This window comes from Cricetulus griseus, chromosome X, assembly GCF_003668045.3.
Source record: "Cricetulus griseus strain 17A/GY chromosome X, alternate assembly CriGri-PICRH-1.0, whole genome shotgun sequence".
In the NCBI taxonomy this organism is placed as follows: Eukaryota; Metazoa; Chordata; class Mammalia; order Rodentia; family Cricetidae; genus Cricetulus; species Cricetulus griseus.
In genome coordinates, this window is record NC_048604.1 from 125,325,860 (window position 1) to 125,342,409 (window position 16,550).

The 16,550-nt window shown below is 38.5% G+C and overlaps 1 protein-coding gene across 15 annotated transcripts in view; it reads left to right on the top strand.

The window, feature by feature from the left end:
• Positions 1-16,550, top strand: part of Jade3 (jade family PHD finger 3) — a 126,743-nt gene that overhangs the window by 106,892 nt on the left and 3,301 nt on the right. For all 15 annotated transcript variants that reach the window (XM_035450009.1, XM_027432300.2, XM_027432301.2 and 12 more), the window contains 2 exons: positions 13,802-14,272; positions 15,333-15,450. In XM_035450009.1, the coding sequence (XP_035305900.1) occupies positions 13,802-14,272; positions 15,333-15,450 (589 nt within the window). The remainder of the gene's footprint in view (positions 1-13,801; positions 14,273-15,332; positions 15,451-16,550) is intronic.

The following is a 16,550-nucleotide window of genomic DNA, read 5'->3' on the forward strand; positions in this document are numbered from 1 at the left end:
TCAAAGTATGACCTGATGATTCTCTGGATTTCCTCAGTGTCTGTTGTTATGTCCCCCTTTTCATTTCTGATTTTGTTCATTTACATGTTCACTCTGCCCTTTGATAACTTTGGATAAAGGTTTGTCTATCTTGATTTTCTTGAAGAATCAACTCTTCATTATATTGATTCTTTGTATTGTTTTCCTAGTTTCTACTTTATTGATTTCAGCCCTCAATTTGATTATTTCCTGGTGTCTACTCCTCCGGGGTGCCTTGTCTTCTTTGTGTTCTAGAGCTTTCAGTTGTGCTGTTAATTCTCTAGTGTGACTATTCTCGAGTTTCTTCATGTGGGCACCTAGTGCTATGAACTTTCCTCTTAGCACTGCTTTCAAAGTGTCCCATAAGTTTGGGTATGTTGTGACTTCATTCTGGTTGAATTCTAGGAAGGCTTTAATTTCTTTTTTTTATTTCTTCTTTGACCCAGGGATGGTGCAATTGGGTATTACTGGTTTCCATGAGTTTGTAGGTTTTCTGCAATTTGGTTGTTGAATTCTAACTTTAAACCATGGTGATCCAATAGGATTCAGGGGGTTATTCCAATTTTTTTTAATCTGTTCAGATTTGCTATGTTGCCGAGTTTGTGGTCAATTTTACAGAAGGTCCCTTGTGGCGCTGAGAAGGTATATTCTTTTGTGGTTAGATGGAATGTTCTATAGGTGTCTGTTAATCCCAATTGTGTCATATCTTCTGTTAAGTTCCTTTGTTTCTTTATTAAGTTTCTGTCTGGTGATCCTGTCTAGTGGTAAGAGTGGGGTATTGAAGTCTCCCACTATAAGTGTGTGAGGTTTTATGTGTGATTTGAGTTTTAGTAATGTTTCTTTTACGAATGTTGGTGCCTTTGTATTTGGGGCATAGATGTTCAGAATTGAGACTTCATCTTGATGGATTTTTCCTATAATGAATATGAAATGACCTTCATCTCTTTTGATTAATTTTAGTTTGAAGTCTAATTTGTTAGATATTAGGATAGCTACACCAGCTTGCTTCTCAGGGCCATTTGATTGAGAAATCTTTTCCCAACCCTTGACTCTGAGGTACCATCTGTCTTTGAAGTTGAGGTGTGTTTCTTGTATGCAGCAGAAGGATAGATTCTGCCTTAGTATCCATTCTGTTGGTCTGTGTCTTTTTACAGGTGAGTTAAGACCATTGATATTGAGGGATATTAATGACCATTGATTGTTGATTCTTGTTTGTTTTGGATTTGTTTTTAGTGGTGGTATTGTGTATGAGTTTTTCCCTTATTTCTGACTTTGGTAAAGTGAGATTATCTATTGCCTATGTTTTTTCTGAGTGTAGTTGACTTCCTTGGGTTGCAGTTTATCTTCCAGAAGTTTCTGTAGGGCTGGATTGGTGGATATGTATTGTTTAAGTCTGGTTTCTGTCATGGAATAACTTGTGTTCTCCATGTATAGTGATTGAGAATTTTGCTGGGTATAGTAGTCTGGGCTGGCATCCATGGTTTCTTAGTGTTTGTAGAACATCTATCCAGGATCTTCTGGCTTTCAGGATTTCCATGGAGAAACTGGGTGTAATTTGGATAGGTCTGCCTTTATATGTCACTTGGCCTTTTTCTTTTGCTGCTCTCAATATTATTTCTTTATTCTGTATGTTTGATGTTTTGATTATTATGTGGTGAGGGGACTTTTTTTTTTGGCCCATTCTATTTGGTGTTCTGTAAGCTTCTTGTACTTTCATTGGCATGTCCTTCTTCAGATTGGGAAAGTTTTCTTCTATGATTTTGTTGAGCATGTTTTCTGCACCTTTGAGCTGGGCTTCTTCGCCTTCTTCTATACCTATTATTCTTAGGTTTGGTCTTCCCACGGTGTCCCATATTTCCTGGATATTTTGTGTTAAGGCTTTGTTGGGTTTAAGATTTTCTTTGGTTGATGAATCTATTTCCTCTGGTTTATCTTCAGTGCCTGAGATTCTCTTTTCCATCTCTTGTATTCTGTTGGTTATGCTTGCATCTGTAGTTCCTGATCGTTTACCCAGCTTTTCTATTTCCAGTACTCCCTCAGTTTGTGTTTTCTTTATTGTCTCTATTTCAGTTTTCAGGTCTTGAACTGATTGAATTGTTTCCTCCATCTGTTTGTTTTTTCTTGGCTTTCTTTAAGAGATTTGTTGATATCTTGCATTTTTGGTTTGTTTTTTCTTCCATTTCTTTAAGGGATTTTCTCATATCCTCTTTGAGGGCCTCTATCATTTTCATGAAGTTGTTTTTAAGGTCATTCTCTTCTGTTTCATCTTTGTTGGGATGTTCAGGTCTTGGTGTTGTAGAGTCTCTAGATTCTGGTGATGTCATATAAGTCTTTCTGTTGTTGGATGTGTCCCTATAGTGTTATCTTCCCTTCTCTTCTTACAGTGGGTATAGATAGGGTCTCTCCCTCTTCTGGTGGGTATGGGTTCAAGGGTCTATCCTCTCTTCTCTCCCAGATCATACAGGGGCAAGACAGGAATGGAGGCCGATGTTGGATGTTTTGTTCTGCCTTCAGGTCCCTCCATTCCTCCCTCCCCCTGTCTCTCTCGCTCTCGCTCTGTCTCTTGCTTGCTCGCTCACTCTCTATCACTCTACTGGAGGGTGGAGGAGCAAGGCAGGAATGGTAGCTGATGCTGGCTACTTTGGACTGCTTCCAGGTACCTCTTCAGGATTTGGTGGCAGGAAGGGTCTAGTGGCCTCCGCCGGTTGACTGGAGGACCCCCCTGGCACTCTACCAGAGGGTGGAGCGGAAAGGCAGGAATCCACATCTATTAGTTATTTATTATGTGTTCCTGTGACAAAATACCTGACAAAAGCAACTTAAGGAAGGAAAGGTTTATTTGTGCTCACAATTTGAAGCTACGTCCACCATGGCAGGGAAAGCATGATGTCAGAAGAATGAGATAGCAGGTCGTATTGTGTCTTTAGTCAGAAAGCATAAAGTGAGATGAATGTTCAACTCGATTCTCCTTTTTAATTTATTCTGAAACCCTAACCGAGTAGGATAGTGCCACCCACATTCAGCCATCCTTCCTTACTCAGTTAAACATTCTAGAAATAGTCTCAAAGACACCACAGAGATGTTTTCATGATGATTCTAAACTCTGTTATTTTACATTGGTGATTAATCATCACAATACCAAAACAAAGCAAATATGAAACATATAATAAAAGTCAAGCTACTATATCACCAGTAGCTGTAGGAAAGAAAGGTAGAGGATATAGAGATATATCAGTAGTTAATAGTATAGAATGCTCTCCAGAAGATCCCAGGTTTGGTTCCCAGCATGAATTGGGTTGCTCACAACTGCTGCCGCTGAACTCCAGCTCTAGAAGATTCAAAGCCACCTTCCGGCTTCCACAGACACTGCACTCTTATGCATTTAGCCACATATAGACATGCAAATATACAGAATTGAAAGTTTAAATTTAATCTTTGTAAAGATAAGAAAGTGCCAAAAGTGTGGAGTAAACTATGGAGTTAAAAATTAATAAAGGTAGAGCTGGGTTGTAGTGGCACATACCTTTAATCCCAGCACTAAAGAGGTAGAAGCAGGCATATCTCTGTGAGTTTCAGACCAACCTTGTCTACATAGCAAGTAGAGACCAGCCAGGTTTCATATAGGGAGGCCCTGTCTCAAAAAATTAGTAAAGGTGGTACACGCCTGTAATCCCAGCACATGGAGAGGAAGGCAGGAGGATTGGAAGTTCAAGGCAAGCCTAAACTAAAAAAATGAATAAAGGTAATAAATGAAATAAAGAAGGGACAGGAAAAAGGAAGCAGCAGCAAGGTTAAAAAGTGGAAAAAATGAAGCTGAAGAAGAGTAAGCAGTTTTAAAATACAGATATAAAAATGTAAATAAAATCAAGTAAAGGTAAGAATATGAATAAAACTATAAACAACAATATTTTGAAAGGCTTAAAACTATAATAAAGAGATAAATAGGTTAATTTTTTTAAAAAATATATAATTGATCCAGCTTCCTTTCCCAGTCTTTAAATATTAGAATGCACCAGCTTTGGGGAAGAGAGGGCACTGGATCTATCTTAATACCTCTTTTCTCACAGTACAAATTGGTGCTCTATGCTACTGCTCCTATAGGGCTGGACTAATTCAGGATATGTTGTGCATATCAGAAATGTATTTGCTCTAGAAGCTTCCCCTCTTTAGATACTAGACGCCATTGCTGTCTGTAGTGAGTAGCCCATGAGCCAAGCTGTCTCTCTCTCTCTCTCTCTCTCTCTCTCTCTCTCTCTCTCTCTCTCTCTCTCTCTCTCTCTCTCTCTCTCCCTCTCCCTCTCCCTCTCCCTCTCCCTCTCCCTCTCCCTCCCCCTCTCCCTCCCCCTCCCTCCCTCTCTCCATCACACACAGAATCTCTCTCCCTCTCTCTCTATCTCTATCACACACACACACACACACTCACTCACTCATTTTGTGTGGGGATATGGCAAGATTCACATCAAATCCTCATACTTGATTTAAGGCTTACATGCAGGTGCTTCAAAGAATGGGAAGGCAAACAATACACTGAGTTCTGCACTGGACAGAAAGAATCAAGAAAACACAGCACTCTGCCCGCCAGACCCCACCCAGGAATTAATAACCCCAAAGGAGGCTACAGAAATAAGTTGCTACCCCTACCTAATGCCCAAGTATCAGCCCCAAAGGCCAAGCACTCTGTGTTCTCAGTCTCCACAGGAATCTGCAGATAACTGGGTTTATGACTCATCACAGTGATCCTCTACTCCCTGCCTAAATGCCAGGTTGTCCAAGGAGATGTATATCTTATGCTCCCTACCACACCACCACCCCCAAAACCATGCATTCAGTATTTATTTCTCCACTCATCAGAGCCATGGAGACCAGGGGTAATATTGAGGATTCACCACATAGAAAGAGCTAACTATCCATTTGCCTGACACCTTGTTCTTGGGTACTTCTGGAAGTCACATTGGTAGCATGTACCATAGTCACACAGTTAGCACAGACTATGTAGCAGAACAGTCCAAAGGCTTACTTTGTTGCTTCTCAGGTACTAGAGGCAAAGGACCAGACCCTTCTTTGTGCAAGGTTAATCCTTTGCTACACAGTATTCAAAAGAAATGAAAATATGAATCTAAAATAAAATCTTCTACATGAATTTTCACAGCAGCATTATTTTATAATAGCAATAAATAAATGTTTGACTCCAAAACCTGGCTGGGCTTTGCTCTTTTAGCCCCAAAGTGTACAGGCCTCCAATTATAAATACCACAGAATAACCTTTTCTAAAACTAGATAGTTTATGGCAGTTTGCTAAGAGACATTCATTATTATCATCCATATATTTGCCTTTTGTGTAATTTATTTTTCTACATTCTATAAGTTTGTCCTGGGAGACATCTGTTTTTAACATTCTATTGGTTGCTGCTAAAAAAGGCCCTTTACTGTTTGGTTTTTAAGTATCTGTATAGATTTTTAGCCAAGCAATAATAAAAAATACTCAGATAAAAATGTATCTTGAACCTAGCTTCATCCTCATTTTCATGAGGTTTGTCAAATATGTGGAAATTTTAAGGATACATATTTCCATCTAATATAACCAAATTTTCCAAAAGAACTATCCAAAGCTAAGGAGGACTGTTTTGTGAGCTTTTGTCAGTGAAGGAATCTATTATGTGGCTAGATTACCACTTCATTGGAAAGGGGCATGTCTAATTCAGAATAATTTCTTTTGGTTTTTCAAGACAGGGTTTCTCTCTGTAGCTTTGGAGCCTATCCTGGTGCTTTCTCTGTAGACCAGGCTGACCTCATACTCACAGAAATCCGCCTGCCTCTACCACTCATGTGCTGGGACTAAAGGCCTGAGCAACCATCACCCTGCCAATCAGATTCTTTTTGAAGAAGTTTAATTAATAATAAATGTGAGGCTGGATTAGATGATATTAGAATTGTGTCCCATTCCTGAAATTCCTTTATCCTGTTGAATTTGTTTAAGTGTAATCTTCCTGCCAGAAGTGATAACATCCAGCACTTGGGAGGCAGAGGCAGACAATCCTTGTGAGTTCAAGGCCAGCCTGGTCTACATAGTGAGTTCCAGGACAGCCAGGGATACCCAGAGAAACCCTGTCTCCAAAAAAAGAATGCTTTAATAGTTGACAGTATTGTCTTAGGAGAAGAGGATTGAATACTCATGAGAAATGAAATAATTATACAACAAATAATAAAAGACATTCTTCAACAACTATCAATAGGGTGTTAAAAACAGATTGTCTCTTAGCTGAAAGATACAGAATATTGAAATATAAACTTCACCAAATAAAAAATACATAGATGATAATTAGGAATGTCTCTTAGCAAACTGCCATCAAACCATCTAGTAGTTCTAGGAAAGATCATTGTGGGAGCCGAAGAAATGGCTCAGCAGTTAGAAACATTTGTTGTTCTTGCAGAGGACATAGGTTCAGTTCCCAGCACCCACATAGGACTGTTCACAACTCTGTAATTACATTCCCAGGTGATCTGACATCTCTTCTGACTTCCATGGGGGCTGCACACACATAGTAAACATAATCACATGTTCACATAAAACAAATTTTTTAAAAGCCATGTGATATAATTGAAGTTTGTACATTTTGATGGTAAAGAGGAAAAGTCAACTATTATAAAATAATGCTATTATTTTATTTTGGTTTCTATTGGGTATCTTGAATTTCTAAGGAAACCTGTCATGCAATTCTTTATTTATATCCAGGCTTATTCTCTATTTGTCAAGACTCCAACGCATATATAGCAAGCACCGTGGCCTCCAAATACAGGCTTCCAAAAGAATTAGTACTTGCTTTAATTATGAAAAATACCATTTTTTTCATTTTTACATTTAAAAAACATAAACTCTTGCTGGACAGCATGGCACATGCCTTAATCTCAGCACTCAGGGAGGCAGAAGCAGGTGGATCTCTGCCAACCTGGTCTACCAAGTGAGTCCCAGGACAGCCAGGACTGTTTTGTTTTTGCTTTTTCTGACATAAGATGCAATTTTTATTTATTTTTTTTCATTTTACATACTAAGCCCAGTTCCCCCCCCTCCCCTTCTCCCACCTCCTCACCTTCCTCCCCTGCCACCACCCATCTACTCCTCAGAATAGGTAAGGCTTCCCTTGGGGAGTCAACAAAGTCTGGCCTACAAAGTTGAGGCAGGACCAAGCCCTTCTCTCCTGTATCAAGACGGAACAAGGCATTCCATCATAGGGGATGGGCTCCAAAAAGCCAATTCATAAACCCAGAATAGGTCCTGGCCCCACTGCTAACCCTCCCACAAAAAAAGATCAAACCACATAACTGTCACCCACATTCAGAGGCCCTAGTTCAGTGCCATGCAGCTTCCCCAGCTGTCAGTCCAGAGTCTGTGAGCTCCCACTAGCTCAGGTCAGCTGTGTGTGATTTTCTCCATCATGATCTTGACCCACTTTGCTCATATGACCCCTCCTCCCTTTCTTCAACTGAACTCCAGGATTTCAGCCCAGTGCTTGGCTGTAGGTTATTGCGTCTGCTTCTATCAGTTACTAGATGTAGGTTCTATGATGACAATTAGGGTAGTCACTAATCTGATTAAAAGGAAAGGCCCATTCAGGCACCCTCTCCACTATTGCTAGGAGTCTTAAATGGGGTTATCCTTGTGGATTCCTGGGAATTTCTCTAGCACCATGTTTCTCCCTAACTCCATAATGACTCCCTCTACCGAGATTTCTCTTTCCTCGCTCTCCCCATCCGTTCCTCCCTCAACTTGGCCTTCTCAGTCCCTCGTGTTCCTATGCCCTCCTTTCTACCCCTCTCCCAATTTACCCAGGAGATCTTAACTATTTCCCATTCCTGGAGCCCTACTTGTGTGTCCCTCTTAGGGTCCTCCATTTTACCTAGCTTCCCTGGGGTTGTTGACTATAGTCTGGTTATGATTTGCTTTACATCTAATATCCACTTATGAGTGAGAATGTACCATGTTTGTCTTTCTGGGTCTAGGTTACCTCATTCAGGATGGATTTTTTTTTCTAGTTCCATTCATTTGCCTGGAAATTTCAAAGTGTCATTGTTTCAAAGTGTCATTACCGCTGAGTAATACTCCATTGTGTAAATGTACCACATTTTCTTTATCCATTCTTTGATTGGGGGGGCATTTAGGTTGTTTTACAGATTCTGGCTATTGCAAATAGTGCTGCCATGAACATAGGTGAGCAAACATCTTTAGTGATATGATTGTGATTCCTTTGGGTATATGCCCAAGAATGGTATTACTGCTGGATCTTGAAGTAGATTGATTCCCAATTTTCTGAGAAACTGCCATACTGATTTCCAATGTGGCTGTACAAGTTTGCACTCTCACCAGCAATGGAAGACTGTTCCCCTTACCTCACATCCTCTCCAGCATAAGCTTTCATTAGTGTTTTTGATCTTAGCCATTCTGATAGGTATAAGATGATATCCCTGAGTCATTTTGAGTTGCATTTCCCTGGTGGCTAAGGATGTTGAGCAGTTCCTTAAATGCCTTTCAGACATTTGAGTTTCTTCTGTTGAGAATTCTCTGTTTAGATCTGTACCCCAGTTTTTAATTAGATTATTTGGCATTTTGGTGTCTAGTTTCTTGAGTCCTTTATAAATTTTGGAGATCAGCCCTGTGTCAGATGTGGGGTTGGTGAATATCTTTTTCCGTTCTGTAGGTTGCTGTTTTATCTCATTGACAGTGTCCTTTGCCTTACAGAAGCTTTTCAGTTTCAGAAGGTCCCATTTATTGATTGTTGTTCTCAGTGTCTATGCTACTGCTGTTATATTTAGGAAGTGATCTCCTGTGCCCATGTATTCAAAGCTTTCTCTTCTACCAGGTTCATTGTAGCTCGATTTATGTTGAGGTATTTGATCCATTTGGAATTGAGTTTTGTGCATGGGAATAGATATGGTTCAATTTGCATTCTTTTATATGTTGACATCCAGTTACACCAGCACCTTTTGTTGAAGATGCTTTCTTTTTTCCATTGTACAATTTTGGCTTCTTTTTCAAAAACTCAGGTGTTTATAGGTGTGTGAATTAACATCAGGATCTTCAGTTCACTTCCACTGATCCATGTATCTGTTTTCATGCCAATACGAAGCTGTTTTTTTATTACTTTAGCTCTATAGTAGAGCTTGAAGTCAGGAATGGTGATGCCTCTAGAAGTTCCTTTATTGTACAGGATTGTTTTGGCTATCTTGAGTTTTTTGTTTTTCCATATAAAGTTGAATATTGTTCTTTTGAGGTCTATGAAGAATTGTGTTGGAATTTTAATAGGGATTGCATTGAATCTATAGATTGTTTTTGGTAAGATTGCCATTTTTACTATGTTGATCCTACCTATCCAAGAGCATGGGAGATGTTTCCATTTTCTGATTTCTTCAAAGACTTAAAGTTCTTGTCATACAGGTCTTTCACTTGTTTGGTTAGAGTTACCCCAAGATATTTTATGCTATTTGTGGCTATTGTAAAGGGTGATGGTTCTCTGATTTCTTTCTCAGCCCATTTATCATTTGTATATAGGAGGACTACTGGTTTTTTTTAGTTAACCTTGTATCCTGTCACATTACTGATGGTGTTTACAGATACAGGAGTTCCCTGGTATAACTTTGGGGGTCACATGTATATACCATCATATCATCTGCAAATAGTGAAAGTTTGACTTCTTCCCATCCATTTGTATCCCCTTAGCTGTTCTTTTATTGTCTTATTGCTCTACCTGAACTTCAAGTACTATATTGATTAAATATGGACTGTGGACAGCCTTGTCTTGTTCCTGATTTTACTAGGATCTATTTGAGTTTCTCTCCATTTAGTTTGATGTTGGCTGTTGGCTTGCTGTATATTGCCTTTATTATGTTCCAATATATTCCTTGTGTTCCTGATCTCTCTAAGACCTTTCTCATGAAGGGTGTTGGATTTTTGTCAAAGGCTTTTTCAGCATCTGAGATGATCATGTGGTTTCTTTCAGTTTATTTATATTATATTATTTATTTATTGACAGATTTTCATATGTTGAACCATCCTTGAATCTCTAGGATGAAGCCTACTTGATCATGGTAGATGATTTTTTATGTGTTCTTAGATTCAGTTTGCCAGTATTTTATTGAGTATTTTTGCATCAATATTCATGAGTGATGTTGGTCTGTAATTCTCTTTCTTAGTTGTATCTTTTTGTGGTTCGGGTATCAGGGTAACTGTGGCCTCATAAAAAAAAGTTTGGCAATATTCCTTCTATTTCTATTGTATGGAAGAACTTGAGGAGTATTGGTATTAGCTCTTATTTGGAATTCTGGTAGAATTCTGTACTGAACCGTGTAGTCCTGGGCTTTTTTGTTGGGAGACTTTTGATGATGGCTTCTATTTCCTTGGGGGGTATAGGTCTTTTTAAATTGTTTATCTGGTCTTGATTTGTTTAATTTTGGTATGTAGTACCTATCCAGAAAGTTGTCCATTTCTTTTAAATTTTCCAATTTTGTGGAGTACAGGTTTTCAAAGTATGACATGATGATTCTCTGGATTTCCTCAGTGTCTGTTGTCATGACCCCCTTTTCATTTCTGATTTTGATAATTTGGATATTCTCTCTCTGCCTTTTGGTTAGTTTGGATAAGGGTTTGTCCATCTTGTTGATTTTCTCGAAGAACCACTCTTTGTTTCATTGATTCTTTGTAGTGTTCTCTTTGTTTCTATTTTGTTGATTTCAGCCCTCAATTTGCTTATTTACTGTTGTCTACTTCTCCTGAGTGAGTTTGCTTCTTTTTGTTCTAGGGCTTTCAGGTATGCTGTTAAGTCGCAAGTGTGAGATTTCTCCATGTTCTTTATGTAGGCATTTAGTGCTATGAAATTTCCTCTCAGCACTGCTTTCACAGTGTTCCATAAGTTTGGGTATGTTGTGCTTTCATTTTCATTGAATTCTAGGAAGTCTTTCATTTCATTATTTCTTCCTTCACCCAGTGATGATACAATTGAGCATTGTCCAATTTTCATGAGTTTGTAGATTTTCTGCAGTTAGTGTTGCTGTTGAATTCCAAGTTTAAGCCATGGTGATCCAATAAGATACAAGGGGTTATTCCAGTTTTTTTTTTTTTATCTGTTGAGGTTTGATTTGTTAGAGATGGTTCCAGATGGTTCCATGAGGTGCTGAGAAGAAGGTATATTCTTTTTGTTTGGGTGAAATGTTCTAAAGATGTCTGTTAAGTTCATTTGATTCATAACATCTGTTAGTTCCTTTATTTCTCTGTTAAATTTCTGTCAGGCAGACCTGTGCATTGGTGAGAGTGGGGTGTGAAGTCTCCCACTATTAATGTGTGGGGTTTGATGTCTGAGCTAAGTTTAGTAATGTTTCTTTTACAAATGTGGATGCCTTTGTATTGGGGGCATACGTGTTTAGAATTGAGACTTCATCTTGATGGATTGTGATTAATCCATCTCTTTTGATTAATTTTAGTTTGAAGTCTATTTTGTTAGATATTAGAATAGCTATACCCACTTGTTTCTTAGGTCCATCCGATTGGAAAATCTTCTCCCACCCCTTTACTCTGAAGTAATGTCTGTCTTTGAGGTTGAGGTGGGTTTCTTATTTACAGCAGAAGGATGAGACCTGTTTTTGTATCCATTCTGTTAGCCTGTGTCTTTTTATAGGTGAATTGAGTATTGATATTAAGAGATATAAATGACAAGTGATTGTTGATTCCTGTTACATTTGGTTTTGGCGGTGGTAGTGTTTGTGTGTTCCCTTCTTTGGGTTTTGGTGCTATGAGCTTATCTATTGTCTGTGTTTTCATGGGTGTAGCTAACTTCCTTGGGTTGGAGTTTTCCTTCTAGTACTTTCTGTAGGGCTGGATAGGTATTGTTTAAATCTGATTTTGTCGTGGTATATTTTGTTTTCTCTGCCTGTGGTGATTGAAAGCTTTGCTGGGTATAGTAGTCTGGGCTGACATCCATGGTCTCTTAGTGTCTGCAGTACATCTGTCCACGACCTTCTGGATTTGAAAGTCTCCATTGAGAAGTCAGGTGTTATTCTGATCAGTCTGCCTTCATATGTTACTTTGCCGTTTTCCTCTGCAGCTCTTAATATTCTTTCTTTATTCGTATGTTTAGTGTTTTGATTATTATATGCCCAGTGGACTTTTTTGGTCCAGTCACTTTGGTGTTCTGTAAGCTTCTTGTACCTTCATAGGCATCTCCTTCTTTAGGCTAGTAAAGTTTTTTTCTATGATTTTGTTGAATATATTTTCTGTGCCTTTGAGCTGGAATTTTTCTACCCCTATTATTCTTAGGTTTGGTCTTTTCATGGGGGACCAGATCTCCTGGATGTTTTTTGCTAAGAATTTGTTGGGTTTAACATTTTCTTTGACCAATTAATCTATTTCCCCTAGTATATCTTTAATGCCTGAGATTCCCTCTTCAATCTCTTGCATTCTGTTGGTTATGCTTGCATCTTTAGTTCCTGCTTATTTGTGCAGATTTTACATTTCCAGAATCCCCTTAGTTTGTGTTTTCTTTATTGCCTCTATTTCAGTTTTCAAGACTTGGACTGTTTTCTTCACTTGTTCAATTATTTTCCTTGCTTTCTTTGGCTTTCTTTAGGGGATTTATTGTTTTCTTCCCATTTTTGTCTTTTCCTCCATTTCTTTAAGGGAAAATGTCTTGTAACCAAATTCTTCTGTAACTGACTACAGTGATGGAAATGTTTCTGTTTGTTTTGGGGTGTGTGTGTGTGTGTGTGTGTGTGTGTAGTTTGGTTAAAGTGTGGCTAATGTGACTAAGGAGTTAAATTTTTCATTGTATGTCATTTTAAATAATATGTATTATTGAGGGGAGTGCACATGTGGAGATTAGGGGATAACTTGCAAGAGTCAACTCTCTCCTACCGTGTGGGTCCTAGGGATTTAATTCATCATCAGTTTTTTTGACAAGGCCCCCTTATCTGCTGAGCCATTGCTCCTTGTAGTATATAGTTTTAATTAACATTTTATAGTTATAAGATGAAACACAGGGCCTCACACATGCAATACAAGGGGTCTAACATGCTCATCATCTTGGTCCCATTTAAATTAATTTATATTTAAATAGCTTTTCATGACTAGTTGTCTAGTCTAATGCATAGATCAGCTGTATTAGAAAATTTTCAGGAAATTAGGTTGCTTAGATACTGAAGTTCCTGTGACCTTTTAGAGCCATGGATGTCCTAGCAATAATTTTGACTGTGTGTTTTCTTTCATTTATCCTGAGCAACTGCTTTCTCAGTAGTTTATGGTGTTGCCTGAATTGATGACATACTGGTGCACAGGTAGTTGACATAGCTTCTGTCATAACTTTATGTCCAGGAATTTTTCAGCTATTAGTAGGTAGTGTGTGAAAAGTACTACAATAAAAGCATATATAGGTAATATGGAGGACAGAGAGAAGAAACCATAACTAAATAAAGCAAAGACTTCTCAAAAAAAGCAGCTCAACGCTTATTTGCTGCTTGAATTGAAACCTTAAAATAGGAATTTCATATTTTTGCCTCTGTTTTTGCTGTTTTCTATATGAACAAGTTTCCTCGGTTATTTGTAAAAAAAAAATCATGTAAAATATTTTTCTCTTTTTCTTTTTGTTTCATCTTTTTTTTCTTTACTTGTAAAATATTTGTCATAGTCAAGCCTTCCCTCCCTCTTTCCTTTGCTTCCTATAAAAGCTCACAGTTTGGTCCCAGAAACATAGGGGATCCCTATCCTCTTCCCATCTAATGCCTTAACACTTTTTTTCTCCTTTAGTGCTCTGTGAAAAGCTGTATTACTGCCTTCCATGTTACCTGTGCCTTTGAGCACGGTCTAGAAATGAAGACCATCCTAGATGAGGGTGATGAAGTAAAGTTCAAGTCATTTTGCCTCAAGCATAGCCAAAACAAGCCAAAAGTTGGGGAAGCTGAGTACCACCACCACAGAGTTGCTGAGCAGAGCCAGGCAAAAAGTGAGAAAACCAGCCTGCGGGCACAGAAGCTTCGTGAACTAGAAGAAGAATTCTACACCTTGGTCCAGGTAGATGATGTTGCCAAAGAGCTGGGGCTATCTGCGTTAACTGTCGACTTTATCTATAACTACTGGAAACTGAAGCGCAAAAGCAACTTCAACAAGCCATTAATTCCTCCAAAAGAAGAGGAAGAACATGTCTTGGTACAGCCAAAAGAAGAAAGCATTCATACTCGTATGAGAATGTTTATGCACCTGAGGCAGGACCTAGAGAGGGTAAGGTGACCAGCTCTATTGTCTATATAGAGATAGGAGATACCACTTCCAATTTTAAAATGACAGCCCCATTGTATAGTGTAAGCTTGTGTCCTTCCTTATCATTTGAGTTCTCTGTGGTCCCAGACATTGGGTTCTATTTAAATTTTGACATGTGAATGGAAAGACCTCATGTATTTGCTCTATGAACTTTGACTTTGAATTTATTATTCTCAGTTGATTTACTTTTTAATTCACTGTCAAGTCTAAAATGGCTCAGCTATATTTTACTAACATATTTCTGAGACTGAAGCCTGATGAGTGAATTTTGTTCAGAAAAGCACTGTCTTAGTTTTTCAGACTGAGCACCATGGATATCTTGAGCTGAGTAGTTATTTATTGTGGAGTACTGACCTTTGTTGTGAGTGACAGGATAGGATGTTTAGCAGCATCAGTTATTTCTGCCCACTATATACCAGTCCTCTTATACACTTGGTTCTGGCAAACAAAATTGTTTTCCAAATTTACCAGATTCCTCCTAGGGGTTAAAATCATCTCTGATTGACAGCCACTTCACCAGGTAATTTAACTCATGATGTATTCATTGGATAAATTAAGTGCTATAAAAATTCAAAGAAAAGTTAGGTGCTGTATTTACCCTAGGAAATTCCATAATTGTCTAATCTCTAGAAATGAATAAGACCTGGTGGTACAGATGCCAAGTGCTATCATTCATACTCAGGGATAGATAGGGAAGGCTAAAATATGATGCTATTATCTTCTTAGCTGGACTGTATATGTAAATATTGATCCGTTAAATTGTAGACTAGAGAATAGGTTTATAGGGAAGCTTGAAGCACTTGCTTTTAGAGCAGATTGGCATGGGAACCGTGTCCCCATGATTGTTCATGGTGTAGTAATTCCTTTGATTTGGGTTGTGGTCTGTGGCCCTTGGATCTTGTCTTCACTCCTTACTCCCACAGCCATAAGAACTCATGACCTTCAATATAACTGAACAATTTCAACTGTAAAGTTGCTTAATATAACAAACATCTTCATTTGCTGGGGATTGGGCTTGCAGGTCCGAAATCTATGCTACATGATAAGCAGGCGAGAGAAACTGAAACTGTCACACACCAAAGTGCAGGAACAGATCTTTGGTTTGCAAGTTCAGCTTATCAACCAAGAAGTTACAGAAGGTAAGAACCTGTGTGTTAAAATTGTCCTAGCATATATAAACTCTGATTATATCCATTTTTACAATTTAGTTAAATTGCTTCATTTGCTTCGGTCTAACCTGATAATTATGTAGCCTATTTAACTGTCAACTTTCAAGATGAGAAATTAATTCCTGGGTAGAAACCCCCCTCCCAGAAAACATGGAAGGAAGGAAAAGAAATTCCAGGATAGGAGTAAAGGAGCAGTTGCAAGTCTAAAGCAGATAATCTAGTAATTATAGCCATGAAAGTGTTTTCTAATTATCAAATTCACTTCTAAAATCAAGAAGCTAGCACCAAAGCCTAGAGGGTTCCTCATCTTAAAGGTCATTTGTTAAAATAGATCCTCAGCCAGGAGTTAAAAGAGATATATTTCACCAGGCATTAGTGGTGCACGCCTTTAATCCCAGCACTCGGGAGGCAGAGGCAGATAGATCTCTGTGAGTTAGAGGCCAGCCTGGTCTCCAGAGTGAGTGCCAGGATAGGCTCCAAAGCTACACAGAGAAACCCTGTCTCGAAAAACCAAAAAATATATATTTCTAATCTTTTGAAATATTCACTAATATTTATTGAGAACATACTAGGGCAGTAGTTTTCACCCTTGAGGGTTGAATGACCTTTTCACACAGATCGCCTAAGACCATTGGAAAACACAGCTATTGCATCTCGATTCATAACAATAGCAAAATTACAGTTATGAAGTAGTAACGAAACAATTTTGTTGTTGGGGAGCCATTAAACATGAGAAACTGTATTAAAGGGTTGCAGATTAGGAAGGTTGAGAACCACTGTACTAGGGACTAAGACTAAACTAGAAGATAGAGCAGTCAACAGAGAATCCCTGCATTGCCCACTTGATGAGAGAGAGAGGTGATGATAATTACAGTACCCAAAGTAGAACCTTGGCTAGAAATTATGACAGTCATATACAGTGATACTTTCCTATGTTTCTTTTAATATAGAAATAGGAGAGGGCTGGAGAGATGGCTCAGTGGTTAAGAGTACTGACTGCTTTTCCAGAGGACCTGGTTCAATTCCCAGCACCCATATGGCAGCTAACAGCAACTGTTTGTAACCCCAGG